At 37.9% G+C, this 16,259-nt stretch overlaps 1 protein-coding gene across 1 annotated transcript in view; it reads left to right on the forward strand.

Moving 5' to 3' along the window:
• Positions 1 to 13,353, forward strand: part of lin28b (lin-28 homolog B (C. elegans)) — a 28,075-nt gene extending 14,722 nt beyond the window's left edge. The window contains exons 3-4 of the mRNA XM_088089646.1: positions 3,428 to 3,615; positions 8,916 to 13,353. Coding sequence (XP_087945772.1) covers positions 3,428 to 3,615; positions 8,916 to 9,228 — 501 coding nt within the window. The 3' untranslated portion in view covers positions 9,229 to 13,353. The remainder of the gene's footprint in view (positions 1 to 3,427; positions 3,616 to 8,915) is intronic.
• Positions 13,354 to 16,259: the final 2,906 nt, after the last annotated feature.

Below are 16,259 nucleotides of genomic sequence, written 5' to 3' on the forward strand. Positions count from 1 at the left end.
GAATCAAGCGTTACCCTGCATTAGAAAACAACCAAAGACCTAATACAAAAAATAAAATTGCCAAGAGTAGGTAGAAGAAAACAACAGTTTAAAAAAAAACCCAACCCAAAACAACAAACTATTTTTTTAGTATGCATGATTGTTTAAAATATATATAGTACAAAAAGAGAATTGTACAAAATGTTCATAAAAATATCAGGAATACTATAATAATACATAGGGAAATCATGAATCTGCTCAAAATTCTTTCAAATCGCCTGTTTTACATGAAATGCATTCACTGTTTGGATAACTTTTACAGTTTTCCAAACAGTACAGTTTAAGTCATTCTGTGAATACATGAGTACACAGAATGGCTGAATCTGTACAATTAAACCCCAAAAGTGAATGCAGTTTGTGTTTTAAGCAGATTATTCCTTGTGAATTCTACATCAGAAAGTTTTCCTTATATTTTAGGAACTTTTTATAAAATTCTATGTCTAAATTATGTTTTTTATTTTTGTTTCCTTTTAACAATCATAAGTACTCTATAAGCTTCTTTTTTTCACCAATTCAGTGTTAACTGTGTCATGACACTTTGTCGCTGTCGCTCTATTTGCGCTTTGGTTGTTTAACTGTGTATATTTCAACAAGGCTGTTTAGCAGAGTGAAGGCTTTGTGAATATTGCTTATGTTTAGGTCTTCACTGTGGTCTTATACTTTGAGATGTTTTTTTTAACAAATAAATAATTGAATGAATAATTATCTGAACTTCAATGATGACACTCAGTTAGTTTCTCCACATATATGAATGCAATGCTGAGATAAAAGTCTACTGTATTTCTGTGTGTATGTTTGTGTGTGTTTTAAGTTTTCTTTTACCCCTTAAAATCAAGACGAACCTATGTGTCACCCCATAAATATCCATAAAATATGTCCCTTAATTCAGTGTTATAAAAGTGGTCCTTTATGGGAAGAAAAATGTGAACCACTGGTCTAAATGATCAAAAATTGTGTTTTTGAAATGTAATTGGATGAAAAATTCCTTTAAGATAACTGACTAAGTTATTATGAACTCATGATTTAACATTTTTAGATCCTGAAAAGCTTTTTGTGCATTAAGTCTGGCCTTTCCCACATTCAATTAAACTGTCTGTATTCTGAAATTGGAAATCTTTGCTTCTTCATGCAAACATAATTCTTTTATTCAGTTTCTTCTTTATTACTTTCTGAGTTCTATTGTTTTTTATTCTAAATTCTTTTTTAAAAAAGGCTTAATCAAATAGTTTAAACAATTTAACAGTTCTTTTTAGGTGTACTCCCAACAAACCTGTTTTTTTTTTTTTTTTTTTAGAAGCGTATGATTTTGCAATTCTCACTTCATCTCAATCTTTCACTTTTATCTTTATGTCATTGAACAGTCAGATGGATATCCATTAGAGCGCAGTGAGCTCAGACACTATTCTTAGTTTGTAATTAATTCACACATCTATTATCTCTTCTCACTGCTTTCTACATCTCCACCTTTTCACTCTCCTGCATATTCATTTATCCACCAACAGAGCACCTTCAGCTTCCTGTAACTGCAGTCGTTTACACAGACATTATAGAAAAAAATGCTGCCGAGCACATTTTCTCTCCTTCCTGTATAGTTTTCACATTTGCTTCCCTCCGATCGTTTGGTCTTTTCTCCTCCTCTTTTCTCCTACACATTCGTGAATTTACAGATAGGCGGTGTGTTATTTATAGGCCTCGATGTATAGTAGGTAGTAGGTCTGTTCTGCGCACTGTGTGCTCATGTGGGTGTGTGTTTACCTATGCCGAGATCTGCGGGACTAGTTGCGATTCATGAAGGTCACGGATACAGTGCCTATCAGCCGTCCGTTCTGTGTCATCAACAACACATAAATCATTGTCCGCTGGTTATGTAGTAACTAAATCAATAATGCCGATCATGTAGATAAGATGGATGGTGGATGTGCTGAGAGAAAATGATTGCATGGGCACCACGTTCTTTTTCTCCCCTTGCAGAAGGAATAGGAAGTGGTGCCTCTGTGAAAAGTAGATAAAGGGAGTGAAGCAAGGACACAGTGTGCGAGATAATTCTCTTTGTGCGCAGACAGTTGGTGCAAACCACATACAGTCAATCCACCATGTTTGAACGATGTCTTTCTGTGTGCATTGTGTGAATGTCTGCCGCATGCAGCTGCGTGTACGAGCCCCCACAGTAAACTCCACAGTCCTCTGTGACAATTATTAAGAGAAATGTTGATTGGGGAGCTGATAATGCTCCCAGGCGACAATATTAAAGAGCTGCATTAGCTCTGATGATGTGTGGACTTGCATAACATCAATGCTGAGCGCCACTGTATGCTAATGATTGAAAACCAAGACATTAAATTGTGTCTTTTCATTGAAAAATGACCTTTTTTGGCTCACATAACCTCTCACTTATATATTGAAGACAATTTATGTGTAAAGCATAAGCTCTTTGTCAAGTTAATGTATCATTTGAGGTTAAAATACACTAATAGAACCAGCCAAGGTAAAGCACATCTTGATACCACTGTATAGATGAAGCCTTTAAAGTGTAGTATTGGAGAGGTCTGAATTGCCTTTAAAGAGCTCCCAAACGATTCATCATTCAAGGCCATGTGGGTTTGAGTGAGTCAGATATACATTTTCTTGCTGTGTTGCATTGAAATGTGCTCCTACAAAAGTCACACAAAAATCCCCCATCAGCATTATTGTTATGACATATCTTATTTGCTAATCAAGCCCACAGAAACAGGTCTATCGACTATTAAGTTATAAATGATAATAATAACTTTGTTAAAACCCCATTTTGCATATTTTAACCTTTAAACAGAGTTTACAAAGTGCTTTGACAAACAAAGCAAAAGCTTGAAATGGGATACTTTTGAAGGCGACACAACAGTAGAAAGCCAAACAGTCCTGTTGAACACAAGCGAGACGAAATTAGGAAACAATTAAACAAATAATGCAAGATGCAGGGCGCAAAATGTCAACATAAAATAATACAAACAAAGCAATAAAAGCAGTGAAACCAAAAGTAAAAGGAAATAAAATAAATAAAACATGAATAAAATAGGTAAAATAAAAAAATAATTAAAAAGATGACATCACAGATATGCAGGTCTATAAAAGTGGGTGTGAAGAAGTGATTTAAAAGAAGTCACTGATTCTGCGAGCCTCATCACCTCAGGCAAATCGTTCCAAAGCCGAGGGGTCCTTATGGCAAAGGCACAGCCACCTTTAGTTTCACTTTGTGCTTTGATTTTGAAATCGTAGCTATTTTATGCAACAACCCTTTCGACTTCTGTAGCCTTGTGTATTTGAGGCGTTACCATTTTATAAAAATAATCATTTATTGAGCTATAAGCGGCTGCCACTTTTAAATGGTTAATGGCTTTCTTTCTCCCAACAGAGCAAACTGGTGATGGAGGGCTTCCGCAGCTTAAAGGAGGGCGAGCAGGTGGAGTTCACCTATAAGAAGTCCTCTAAGGGCCTGGAGTCCCTGCGGGTGACCGGACCTGGTGGGGGACCCTGCGCAGGCAGCGAGAGGAGACCCAAAGGGAAGGTCCCACTCCAGAAACGCAAACCAAAGGGAGACCGGTGAGTGGGATAAAAGTATTAAATGAAAATGATTTTTAATGGTTTCTGCCAACGCAGGAATGTAATGATTCATATGCATGTGTGCACACCTCAGCAGCCTTCATCTAACAAAAGCTATAAGTGAGTATCTGGCATTCAGACAGCAGGGCTGCCTATAGTAGAGGGAGACATATGTTATATGTACATCTCAGTGCAGAGAGCCATTTCTGAGTGGGCTGAGATTATAGATTAAATCTATTCAATCTGCCCGAGTACATGCCTGTTGCTATGGTTATTGTGCACCATAATAAGGAATTGAATAGGGCACTTTGCCTGCCTTTGCCGCTATTTTAAATCAATTTGCCAGCTTTTACATTAGAGACGGCATTAGCGCAGGGATGGATTGGGCTTATATGCATCTCAATGCGGCAGTAGCTCAATCAATTGTTTTGTCCTCACTAAAATCCTGAAGGGTGCTTTGCTAAAATCTGTCAGAGGGAGCCATATGGAGCTCCTTGAAAAACGCCTGGCGGTTTAAGCAGAGGAGGCTGTTTTCCTCGTGTTGACGGAGAACGACGTATAGCAAGCCCCGCCAGGCAGAGCCGAGCATGTTTCTGCTGTAGGGAGGCATCACATGACCACAAGGCATTTACATCAGAAAGTCCAGCTCTGCCGCTCTTTATGTTGCTGCATCAAAGCTGCTTCAGTGGAACAGCCGCGTGTTGTCCGTTTTTTAAGGTGTGAAAAGAAGAGCTGTTGTATTAAAGGAGGAAACCGTATCTGGGAGAGAAGGCTCCCTGGTTGTTTTACACAGCTGAATAATTCAGTTTATTTGGGATAATTGATCCAGTGTTAGGTCAAGTGTCTCTACCTTCTCCTGAGGTGGCGGCGAGGCGGTATTGGATTTAGAGATGGCAGGTAGATGTCTGTGATGTCATCTGTGTCTTTTGTGAGCTGCTGGGCTCCCATGGCAGTTACAGTTGCTCTGACCCCTGCTGGTCACTCTGTTATGCAACCAACTATTGTGTAGTCCTTTCTTCACACTGCTGCTCTGTAGTTATCAGATCTCCTGTGGTGTGTGATGTAGGGCTGCACAATTAATCAAAATCACAGTGTTGCTAAGTGCAGTATATCGTAGAAGCTGTGATTTTTTTGATGGAATGTAAAATGTGTCGCAGCACAGTCAGAATTAAAGGAATATTTGTTGCATCGTAGGTTTTCACTTGCAAGGAATTTGCTTTTTTTATGTTACATTAAACATGCAGTAATCATATTAAGAGGAATAGAAATAAAGTACTGCAACACTCAAGAACTTCAATATAGAATAGAGAAATTTACAATAAAAAGATCCTTTTAAAAAGTACTATGACATAAAAATGTTAAATGTAGCTGTGAAGATATACAGTTTTGTGCAGGATGTGCAAAACTACACTATAGTGCTAATACGTGCAAAGGGTCTGTGCAAACTATTATAAATGAAACAAATGCTACAGAGATGCCCCGGCTGAAAAAAATCATATTCCAGATGTAAGGGAACATGCTTGTATGCTACAGACCCCAGCAAAAATCCTATCATCGTCATTTTGATACTTATTTCAGTAAAAATGAAATGATCATTTCCTTCTAATATAGCAATTGCAGTACCCGTTTTTCCATTTTCCACTTTCCACTTCCATGTCCTGCACCTTTTCCCTTGAGGTGTCACATGTAAAAATTGTGTTGAAATATTTGTTTTTTTGTGGAAATAATATCTGAAGACATTAATTGTAAAAGTAGTTCAAAAACAAAAACACTGCCTCCTGAGGGAAATGTCGTTCTCTGGTACACCCTGTGTTATTCCACAAACGTTTTCAGCTTGTTCATTACAGTGGCATCAGAGATTGTTTCCTTTTTCTTCAGTTAATAGGTCAAGTGATTTCTGATTACAAAAAATACAAAGTATTTAAGACAATAAGTCTGTGAACATTTTTCAGCAAGGATAGGCCCGTTGAAATGGGACACCTCTTTTTTGAAGGGGTCCTACACATAATATAAACAAGTTAATAATACTGACAAAATCAAGACAAACTACACAAAAATAGTAAGTCAATGCAAATTTATTTAAAATCACATTTAATGTTTAAAAGTGCTTTACAGATTACACAGGTAAATGCACAAGAAACAAATGATAAGAACAAAATTAAAAAGTGATCAAAACCACGTGGAGTAGAAACAAAGGCAAACAGAGTGAAACGATCAAAAAAAAAAAACTAAACAAAAATAAGCACATAGAATGAAAAACTATAAAACTAACAAATAAAAAAAGAGATTTCATTAAGAGCAAATGTGAAAAGATAGGCCTTTATTTGAAAGTCTGAGCTCATCTGGCAATTTGTGGCATTTGTGCAGCTTTGAATCTGAAAGCAGCTTTAATATGTTGAGTTTTCACTCTGTGAATAACCAATAATACAAAACCAGGCAATCTAAGAGGTGTGTACGTTTCAAACTGAGTCAGGAGATCTGAGTATTTTGGATCTAAAATGTTTAGCGATTTTTGAACAGAAACGTAGAATTTTGAAGTTGATTCTGTAAAAAGCTGGTTGCCAATGTAGTGATCTGAAAACTGGAGTTATACGCTGAGTCTTTCTGGTAAATAAGAAATAAATACATCTGTTAAATGGCTGCAAAATTGCCAACGATGTATGGTAATTGTTGTCACTTAAAATGTGTACAATGAGTCTAAAAATAGGAGATCTGCGCATTCTTAAACAAAATATCACAGACCTCTCAATGATGTAACAGACCTGTTAAATCTACAGAATAAAATGTTAAATCTTATTGGTTTTAAAAAAGAAGCTTTAATAGGGACTTATGCTTGCACACATCTGTTTGCTAAGAAAATTGTAACTATATTTGTTATACTACTTTATTTTCTGCACATGTATTTTAAATCCTTTTAAACAATTTAGCTGAGAAAAGTTGTTTGTTTTATTATTAGCCACTGAATAATTTGACACGCGAAAGGAAGATTTTTAAAGTTTTTTTTAAACTTAATAACAAAGTAATACATAATTGTTAATATCATTGGATTCAAAGTATTACTATTTTATGGCTGTTCATTTAAATTGTGCTTTTGAAACTATTTTGTAGTATATAAATGTAGTTGTAGTTTTATGAATTCAGGTTGTGAGCATCTTAAAAGGGGACTTATTTATGATATGTTCCCAAGGTTTTACTTTAATTAAGTGGCATTACAAAAAAAAAACAAAAAGAAAATATCCATTTATCCATGGATCCAAGGATGGATGTTAAATGCTGTCGGGAATTAGAGCAGTGAAGACTTAAACAGACTTCAGCCTTCATTAGAAGAACCTGGCAGGATTTCTTTTCTCATCAAGTGTCAGTATTTTGCAAACGTGCTGGTTTTCCGTGTCCTTGCTTGTTTTGTTAATCAGCCTTCAAACTGAATGCATTTTAAAACCTTGACGGTAAATCATTGTTTCATGATTATTTACTAATAATGCTTTTAGCCTCTACCTAAAGGTGTTGTTCAGCCTTATCCTTCAGTTAAAATCACCATGAAGTACAGTGATGTGTTACACTAGAACATTTTAAAAACACTGTGGAGGTGTCATCTGTTCTAGACTCTGAGGCCTGAGGCGCGTTGAGCTTTGCACAGCAATATAAGACGACACTGAGCCCTGAAAAGAGGCATCAAGCCTGAAATAAGAGCATCTATCGTCTACAAAAGAGCAAAAATTGTCCATTCGATTTGACATGGTGTCAAAACAGTTGGTGGCATCCTGACGGGCTGAAATCTTGGCCACCGTCGCTCTCTCTTTTTCTTCTTACTCTTTCTCTTTCAGCACCCAATTGCTTCTTGTCAAATTTAATAACACAGTGTAGTTTGGTATGCTGCAGAGTGCTCCTCACGTTTGAGCGAGAGCTATAGCTGGTGTCATACTGCCATCTAGTGCTGAGTCGTGGTCGGAGCTGGTGTTATAATAGCACAGTGTTGATGTATGAAGAGGATATGATTTTCGTTTTTTCTTTTCTTTTTTCTTTTTTTTTGAGTAGTCATTTATTAATTAAGTTACAAAAACAGCAACAAAATATTACAGTGTCAGCTACAAACTCCTTTCAGCATTAAGGGAAATATGATGAATACAGTTGAAAAGTTTTTAACAAATAAGTATCACCATGAAACTTCCACATTTAAATACTTATATTAAGACAATTATTTTTTGTGTTCCATTTGTTTTTTTTGTTTTTTAATTTAGGTTGAAATATGCAAATGGGGTATTATCTAAATATATTTATCCTCTTTCTGTATACATTTCCATAAAAGGACACTGGATAAAGCCAGGTTCAGGTTCTTGTTTTATTTTGCTTTCATATTAAGACTCAAATATTTTACAGAGGGACAGAGGACTATTACAGCTGAATAGGGTAACATTTTTTACTAATGAATACCACCATGAAACTTACGCTGTTAATTACTTACAGAAAGACAATTATATTTGTATTACAAGTTAAAATTGAATGTGTAAATATGCAAATGTTACATAATATGATAAAATGTTCTCCTGGACAAAAATATGTCAAAGGTTTTACATAGGGAAATCGGATGTTTTTTTTTCCTGTCCGTAAATCAAAAAAAATTGTCAACAACCATTAAAACAGTCAATTTTTGCCATGTTTTAGGAATGAAATGTGCTATAAATCAGGCTATGATTGATATATGTACAAACCCCTTTGTAAAAACCTTTACAGTATAGATCGGAATAAGATAGGAAAATTTTGGTATATGTACGTGCTACTGAAATGACATTTTTTTTGGCTAAGAATATTGAAAAAAAAAATTATTATTTAATGTATTACAAGTATTCTAAAATGTTATGTTAAAATCCGCAAATGAATCATTACATTTCTAATGTGTATTGTGGACTGAAGCAAATGCTCCAAAATGAACAGTGCATATGTGTAGATTTTGGCAGTGTGGGCACTTGGGACAGGTCCCTCATTAATACTTAGAGCATATGCATTTGTCCCTCCTCTAAGTTTTATTTTAATGAAAGTAAAGACATGTACTCCATAAATTGATTCAGAAAAAAATGCACACAAAAAAAAAGAATTTAGGAAGTTAATGATTTACTGTCACTTTTCCCAGGGGGAGGACCCCAAACCACCTGTTTCAGATGTGTCCCATCCAGTGTTGACTCTGGACCAGTGTATAAAAAAACACCCATAGTGTCTCCCCTCAAACTAAAAACTGCTATATGTGTCATAATGTTATGAGGGTTTGTGTTGTGTTTTCTCCTTAACTTCGTTATTCTCTGTAGCTGTTATAACTGTGGAGGTCTGGATCACCATGCCAAGGAGTGTGGCCTGCCCCCCCAGCCAAAGAAATGCCACTACTGCCAGAGCATCACGCACATGGTGGCTCAGTGTCCCCACAAGGCGCTGGCGCCCGCCACAGGCTCTCAGGACCAACAAGCGTCTACCTCGGCCTTCAGCCCAGGGACCGGGCCCTACCTCTGCCTCCCGGAGGAAGAGGAGCGCTCCGGCTCGTCTCCCCTGGAGGGCTCCTCCTCCTCCCCCGAGGAGCCCCACACACACCGCGGCCCCCGGACCCAGAGGTGGAGGAAATCCTGAAGAAAGCCCATAAAGGTGAACGTGTCACCGCTAACCCCTGATCCTCATGTCTCCCCTCAATCAAGGATACCTGAAACCCCCCCACCCTCATCTACCTCACACCTGTGAAAAAATGGGAGGTCTTGATTTCTTTACTTTTGTTTTATTTTTATTTCTCTAACCAGCGCAGCTATGGCAACGATCAACGGGGTACGGACGTGCGTGAATGTGTGTGACTGACTTGCAGTCATCTTGTGCAGCTATGGCAACCACCGCTGGAATGGTGACTGCAGGGAATGACTGTTTTTCTTGTTTCAATCAGTGCAGCTCAAGAGTGAAACAACGTGGTATGTGTTTTTTTTTTTTTTTTTATTCCTTGGACCTAAGTGTTGGCCATTTCAAATGTTTTTTTCCTCACAGATGTTGTCGATTTAAAAGCCACAAATGTCTATCCGATAGGCCTAATCATTCCGAAAAATCATGTTGCATCCTTATGGCACACACGGTAGCTCATTTGTAAGAAGGATTAGACTCTTAAAAGCTTGAGACCCTCTAAGCGATAATCCAGACCCGTAGGATTGTTAGCTCAGCTTATAAAGATCTGTAGGGAAACTTTATGGATTCCAGAGGGAATTTTTAAAAAGATGGCGAGCTGCTAAAACACATTCTCTATAACCTCGTAACACTTGCTACAAACCTCTCCCTTACCTGAAATAGACTGGACCAACTGATTGTCACAGAGTGTGTGTTTGTGCATGCACGTGCAAGACTGAGAGAGGGAACGTGTGTGTTTGTATGCGTGTTGGGCATGCTCAGAAAGAAACTGTCAGACTGGCCTCTTCTCCAGGCGCAAGTCAACACTATTAACGTTTCCTATTATTAGAGATAGACCAGCTTAGATAAGATGTCATATAATCCAGCTAGATCCTAGTTTTAGATTCAAGGTAATGACTCAATCATTAGACTTCCATTTTGGTTGTTGCATAATTAGTTGAAAATAACATTACAGTTTATAAATCATAGTATACGTCATTAATATATATGTAAAGTCACAAGATATAATTAAAATTCTATTAACTTTAAGTAATGCATATATAAGGAATTAGCTCTGACATAGGTGAATAGCCCTGTATATTGCATGGGACATGTTGTGTGAAAACTTGTAGCTCTCTCTCTATTTAACTGTTTTCATTCATGACAAATCGAACTGACTTCTTTAAAAATTTACTCCACGCCTTCTTCCTCATTAGTTCATATAGACCGAATCACTGTGACCTCGTGCAAACACTTCCGGGTTAACAACTGCCAGTTTTTTTGAAATTTGTGAAATCTGCAAGCGTGTTCAAACTTGTCAGTCTTGGCTGTAAGCACGGTGGTCGGACCTTTCTGACTTTTCGGCTTTCTTGCTTTGCCAGCATCTTTTATAAACCAAATATCCCAGATGCGAATTTGCATTTTCTAGAATGTCACAGGCATGACCCACTTTACTTTTTCTTACTCTGCCAATGATCGGCTTGCCCTGACATTTGTACCCCAAGGGTACGCCACACATAAGATTAATGCACGTGAGTGACCATCACCTGCTGAGGCAATATTTGTGCTGAATGTGGGCAGTGCCTGATGTTAAGGACACTGAGAAATAGGTGCTAATAATTACTGCCGTGATGTTATTGGTACATTTTCCATTTTCTCATGTTCCATGCCTGCCTCCCAGTTCTGCATCTCTCATGTGGGGAAGTTTGTAATTTTCATGCCCAATATCATACAATATCAGCTGGTTAGACATGGCAACAATCACTAGAGCCTTTTTACATAGCCTGTCCAAAGCGGGAATATGATGCTGTTATGCTATGTTCTGTTCTAAAAGGTGAGATTGTAGAAGACATTTGTTTTGCCTTTGAGCCAGTAATGGAGGAAGTAATGGCACCGAGCTGATGGGTGTCATTTTTTGATGACGTGTTATGTGTGGGACCCACAGTGGGAGATTTAAAAAGAAGCTAATAGCAGTTAGTGGCTTACTCCAAAAAACAGCAGCAGTGATGTCTGCAAATTGGGAAAGATTTTGAGATTTGGGAGCTCCTTACCCTCCCAAGTAGAGGACGAGATCCGCCGCCATACAATAGTGATGGCAAATTATGTTATTGCCATGTTAGTGCTATTGTTATTTTTTATTAAGCGCTGCTGACATGTATGTTATATGTCCCACTTGAGGCAGACATTGTTGTGTTAAACGTCACTGCTCCTTTGATTCCGCGATGCCGGCATGCTATCTAAACTGACACACTAGAGCAGAATGATGCAGCTGTTATTTTGTTCGGTGTAAAAATGCAAAGACGGCATACAGAGGGGACTTTGTAGCGGCCTGATAGTGTGATCTCTGTGTAAAAAGGGCCTCTGTTTCCTCCACCTCTGTTATACTTCTTTGCCATTGGTTGACGCTGTGACTTTGCCGGTCAAAGTTCATCAAAGTTGAACTCTTCAAAATGCAAAGATGCAAATTTGTTTTGCCAGCGGGAGCAAATATTTTATGCCTCTCTGTGGTTACAATGAATGGAATTAAACAGGACAAGTCTCTCTTGCTTAAATCTTACCAATCCAACCAATGAGTACTAGCCAATCAGAGGGAGAGAAGGGCGGGTCATGCCTTTGCAATCCTAGAAATGCAAATTTGCCTATCGGAGACAATAGTGGTATGGAACCTAAGCAATGTACTGCTGTGGACAGGGCCTGCAGCAAAATGTAGCCACCAAAAAAAAAAAAAAAAAATCAATATCAGCTTAAGTGTACACTATATTTGGAATATTTTCTTCACTTTACCTCACACACCTTGACTGATCAAGGCAGCAGTAGACCAGCAACCCCCTAGTTTTAAAATAACTGTTCTTGTCAGTGGAGTCTGGTGACTTTGAGATAATGGCTTAGTCCGCAATGGCAAAGCCTTTTTATGTTGAAGAGGTGAAATATTCTAAATATAGCGAACACTTAATTGATACTGACTGTTTTAGCCACTGGCCACTGTAAAATCTGACAGGTTAACTTTACTAAAAAAACAAACAAACAATAACGAGGAAACTGATTGCCTTGAATAATGTTAGTAAATATAACTATTAATCTTAAAAATGATAGACTGAGATAAATTGATCTATCTATATTTAGGCAAGTCAGTTAACCAAGTTTACTGTGCTGTTTTTCTGTATGATGCTGGTTGCAAACTAGTCGATCAAACCCGGGCTGCTGCAAAGGCCTCAGCATATTGGGCGCACACTCGCCCCATATTCATCTGTTCTTAAACATGTTAAGAAATCAGAAGTTGCAGATCTCCTCCAACTCCATCACTAGCAAAATCCTCTTCGTCATGACTTTGTTAAGTCAGACTAACTTGGTTTACGGAAGTTGCTCACACAGTGTAATTGTCACTTTTGAGTTGCAGCAACTTCACATGGCAGTCTATTTCCAAGATTTTTTGTAAGTAGGAGCAACATATCAGATTTTACAGTGTAAAGAATTTAGGCAGCATTCGCTCAGCGCTTTTTCATTTCATGTATGTAAGGCAGGAGTTTTCTTTCCGGAAGTTATTGTAACCAAACACCGTGATTCGGTCTATAGTCAGCAATCACCTCCAACCCAGCACAAAGACTCACCTTGTTTGATTATAGGTGCGGACCATTATAGTGTCATCACAGCTGCTCTACTTACTTAATACCTCACCTATTCTTCCTCTTTGGAGAACGAATGTCAAAGAACGCCAAGCTGTTCTGCTCTCCCAGCTGTGTTACAGTGAGATCGAACCACCTGTTCCTCTTCCATCTGTGCCTACCAGTTGTTAGTTAGCACCAGCCGGGCAATGCTCACTCCTCTTTAGGATGAGAGGCTGTCACTGCTGCTTCAGACTCACTGAAGAGCGAGAGAGATAGAGAGGGAGAGAGAGAGAGAGAGAGAAAGAGAAACAGTGCTGCTTTTGGTATAACTTGAATCCCAAGCATGGCTTTAGTGGCACTTATTTGTGACCTAACAACTCTTCTCTGACCATATTGAATGTGAAAAGAGCTTATCCGAAGCCGACTCCTCACAAAGTTCTCGTCGGGGTCGCTGCGGAGTTGTATCTTAATGTTCTGACAAATCAAATAACTTTGTATGATGATATCAAACTAGTGTATCAAACAAACTTGTGTGTTTTTAAAAAAAAGCTCTAAGTAGACAACCAACTTTCTTTTGGTATATTTCTATACCAAAGAGTTTGGCTTTATTTTTTTGAAGGCATTTAAAGTTTGCTGAAGTGCTTGCTATCCTCGTCCTTTCACAATAAGAGGGACTTATTGCTGAAAGCGCAACACTGCGGTTATTTCTTCTTTTTTTTAATGTACAGCTTTTTTTTGAATGTGTGCGTGCGTTAAAAAAAAAAAAAAATCAAATCTCAACAATGCAGCATGACAGGAAAAAATAAGTGAATGACCAAACCACATAAGGAGCACATGCTTAAATCTTATGGAAACAACATCTTTTTGTATGATGTATTTGTACATTTTTACACACAATTCCTCTCAGGATGATGAACTGTTCTCAGGGAATTAACCAAAAAAGTGTATTTTATTCTTTTGGGAATCATCCACTGACTGACTCAACAAACTCTGTTAAGCAATGGCGAAGAGACGTATGTAACCGATTCATGTACTGATATTAGCAACTACCTCTTGAGTTATACATAGTTGTGCATTTCTTTTTGTTTTGTATATTTTTTGATGAGCTTGTATGATTAACTGTAGGTCTCTATTGTACTGAGGTTTTGTGTGAGAAGTTCCCTAGTGTTGCCACAGACTCCCTGGTCTTCCTTCCCAGATTTGATGAGTTATTTTTTTTTCCTATTACTGCAAAACTTTTTTTTTGTTTACAGCAAAAGCCTACCTCATATGCGCTGTTCCTCCACAAACTCCTTACCTCCTCCCAGACCCCCTTCCACCTCCTCCATGCAGTTGTTTGTTAATTGAATTGCCACTTGTCGCACTAGAGTCACGCAGGATTTTCAACGAATCAGCCCTGAAATGGCTTGTCACTTGTGACTCCAAATATATCTTACAATCAAAAGCCCTTCTTAAAGGTTTCACACACGTTTTTCAGAATGGGCGTGTTTGCCTCACACATCCAGGGTGAAGTTTTTCTGCCAGCTCTGTGTTATACCGTCAGTATACACTCATCACTTAGCTGCAGACAGCCAGTGAGTTTACCTCAGTTCATTGGGCTAGCTATAGACATGTTGAATATGAAATATTTAACATTTCCGTGTGAAAACATTTTTGAAAAGACATGGACTGTTGTTTTTAGTTTGTAAGTATTTTATCATAACCGTTTTTGTAACCACTTCATGTGATGGGCTTAAGTTGGAGAAGAATAGGATTGTACTTCGCACAAGGAGTGCCTATCTCTATGTTTTGTTTGTCTGGCCCTATTACCAAATAGATATTTCCTCTTTTTTGGGCTCCATGGTAATGGCCTTTGTCTGCCATTTTTACAGCCTCAGATAATCAGAAGTTGTGTGTTTTGGAGATGATGCCCCTTCTTGTTGCAAACTACATTTGTAGTTTAGAATGGCATTGTTAACAGTTAACATGAAATCAGTAGATTTTGTACTAATGGTGACATTGCATAGACGTCATTCTAAAAAAAAAATGTTTATGAAGATGAATATTGTTAAAGTACTTTTTAAAAACTAACTCATGAGATCAAAGATTGATTTTGCGTATGGCCGCAGTATTACAGTTCACTGAGAGAATCACTACATTGCAGTGGGCCTGCATTTTGAACTGAACGCTTGCCAGTTATGAACAAAATACACAACAGCGTTAAAATATAGTGATATTATTGTTGTTAGTAGCTTTATATTTTCTTCCAATCAATGTAACTACTGATTGATCTCTTCTTTATTGTCCTGTTCAGTATTCGACTCAGCCAAGAAACCCTCTCATACAGGAGAATAATCTCCTTAAGGTAGTAATAAGGAAGTGGTTATCATAGAGGTTTCATCAAGGCTTTAAGTAGAATAACAAATTGGTAGAATCATGTTATTAATATTTCCCCACTTGTCTTAAAGGGTAGCATCTGTATTTTTCAACCTGGACCCAATTTTCCCCCATGTTTTTGTGTCTAAGTTATAAACGGGATCAATTCTTTTTTAATTTGGTCCGGTGACAGGGCTGCAGCCACAGTGGCTAAACAGTATGTAACCACTCAGGGCATTAGTGCTATGTCCGTTGACATCCTCTGAAATGCTTGATTTTGCCACTGACTTGCTCTGATTGTTGTTATAAATGTCTGGCAACCTTATGGAAATAGACCCCTTTGAAGATTTAGTCCACATTTAGACGAGGACGAACCTTCTAAAAATGGAGAAGTATTTCCTTTGCATTTAAAAAAAACAAACAAACAAAAAAACTGAGTTCATATGATAACACAGTGAAAACGATACCCGTGTACATGGATCTGCAAAAACAACCAAAAACGCTGTAGTATGCCTGCCAGGCCAGCGCATTGCCAGTTTACACGGTGACAGAATGGGTTGCGTTTTCTAAATTTACACTCAGAAACCCAGTTTCAAAAGTTTGTGTCATGCAAATGAAAGGCCAAACCACAACAAAAGTTTAATGTTTCATGCAAGAACCGTTGTCATGTAAATGGCCCTTTCAAGAGTCAGATCCTTTTTGTTTAACTGCAGCCCTGAAATTGTCATCGCCAAACCCACCAAACTCTATTTAAATAAACAGTAATTTGGCGCGTATAGAGCCAGCATAATTCACATTTAACTGGGAGATTTAAGTTTATTTTTTCCCATCAAAACCAGAGTTGGTGATAGTTTTAACAGTGGAAAGATGAACCAGGGCGGTTTTTGAGAGTTTAATTTTGTTTCTGCTGACTTTGAAATGAGTGTATTTTAAGATGATGAAATTATCGTCTATTTAAATGACGTCTGGTGGGCCTGGCAATAGCATTTTCAGGGTTGTTTCTGGTTTGCCAGAGACACTTAGAATAGCAATCTGAGCCTGTCAGTGGCAAAACAAGCC

The sequence above is a fragment of the Plectropomus leopardus genome, chromosome 16 (assembly GCF_026936395.1).
Source record: "Plectropomus leopardus strain MGB_pleo_1.0 chromosome 16, ASM2693639v1, whole genome shotgun sequence".
NCBI lineage: Eukaryota > Metazoa > Chordata > Actinopteri > Perciformes > Serranidae > Plectropomus > Plectropomus leopardus.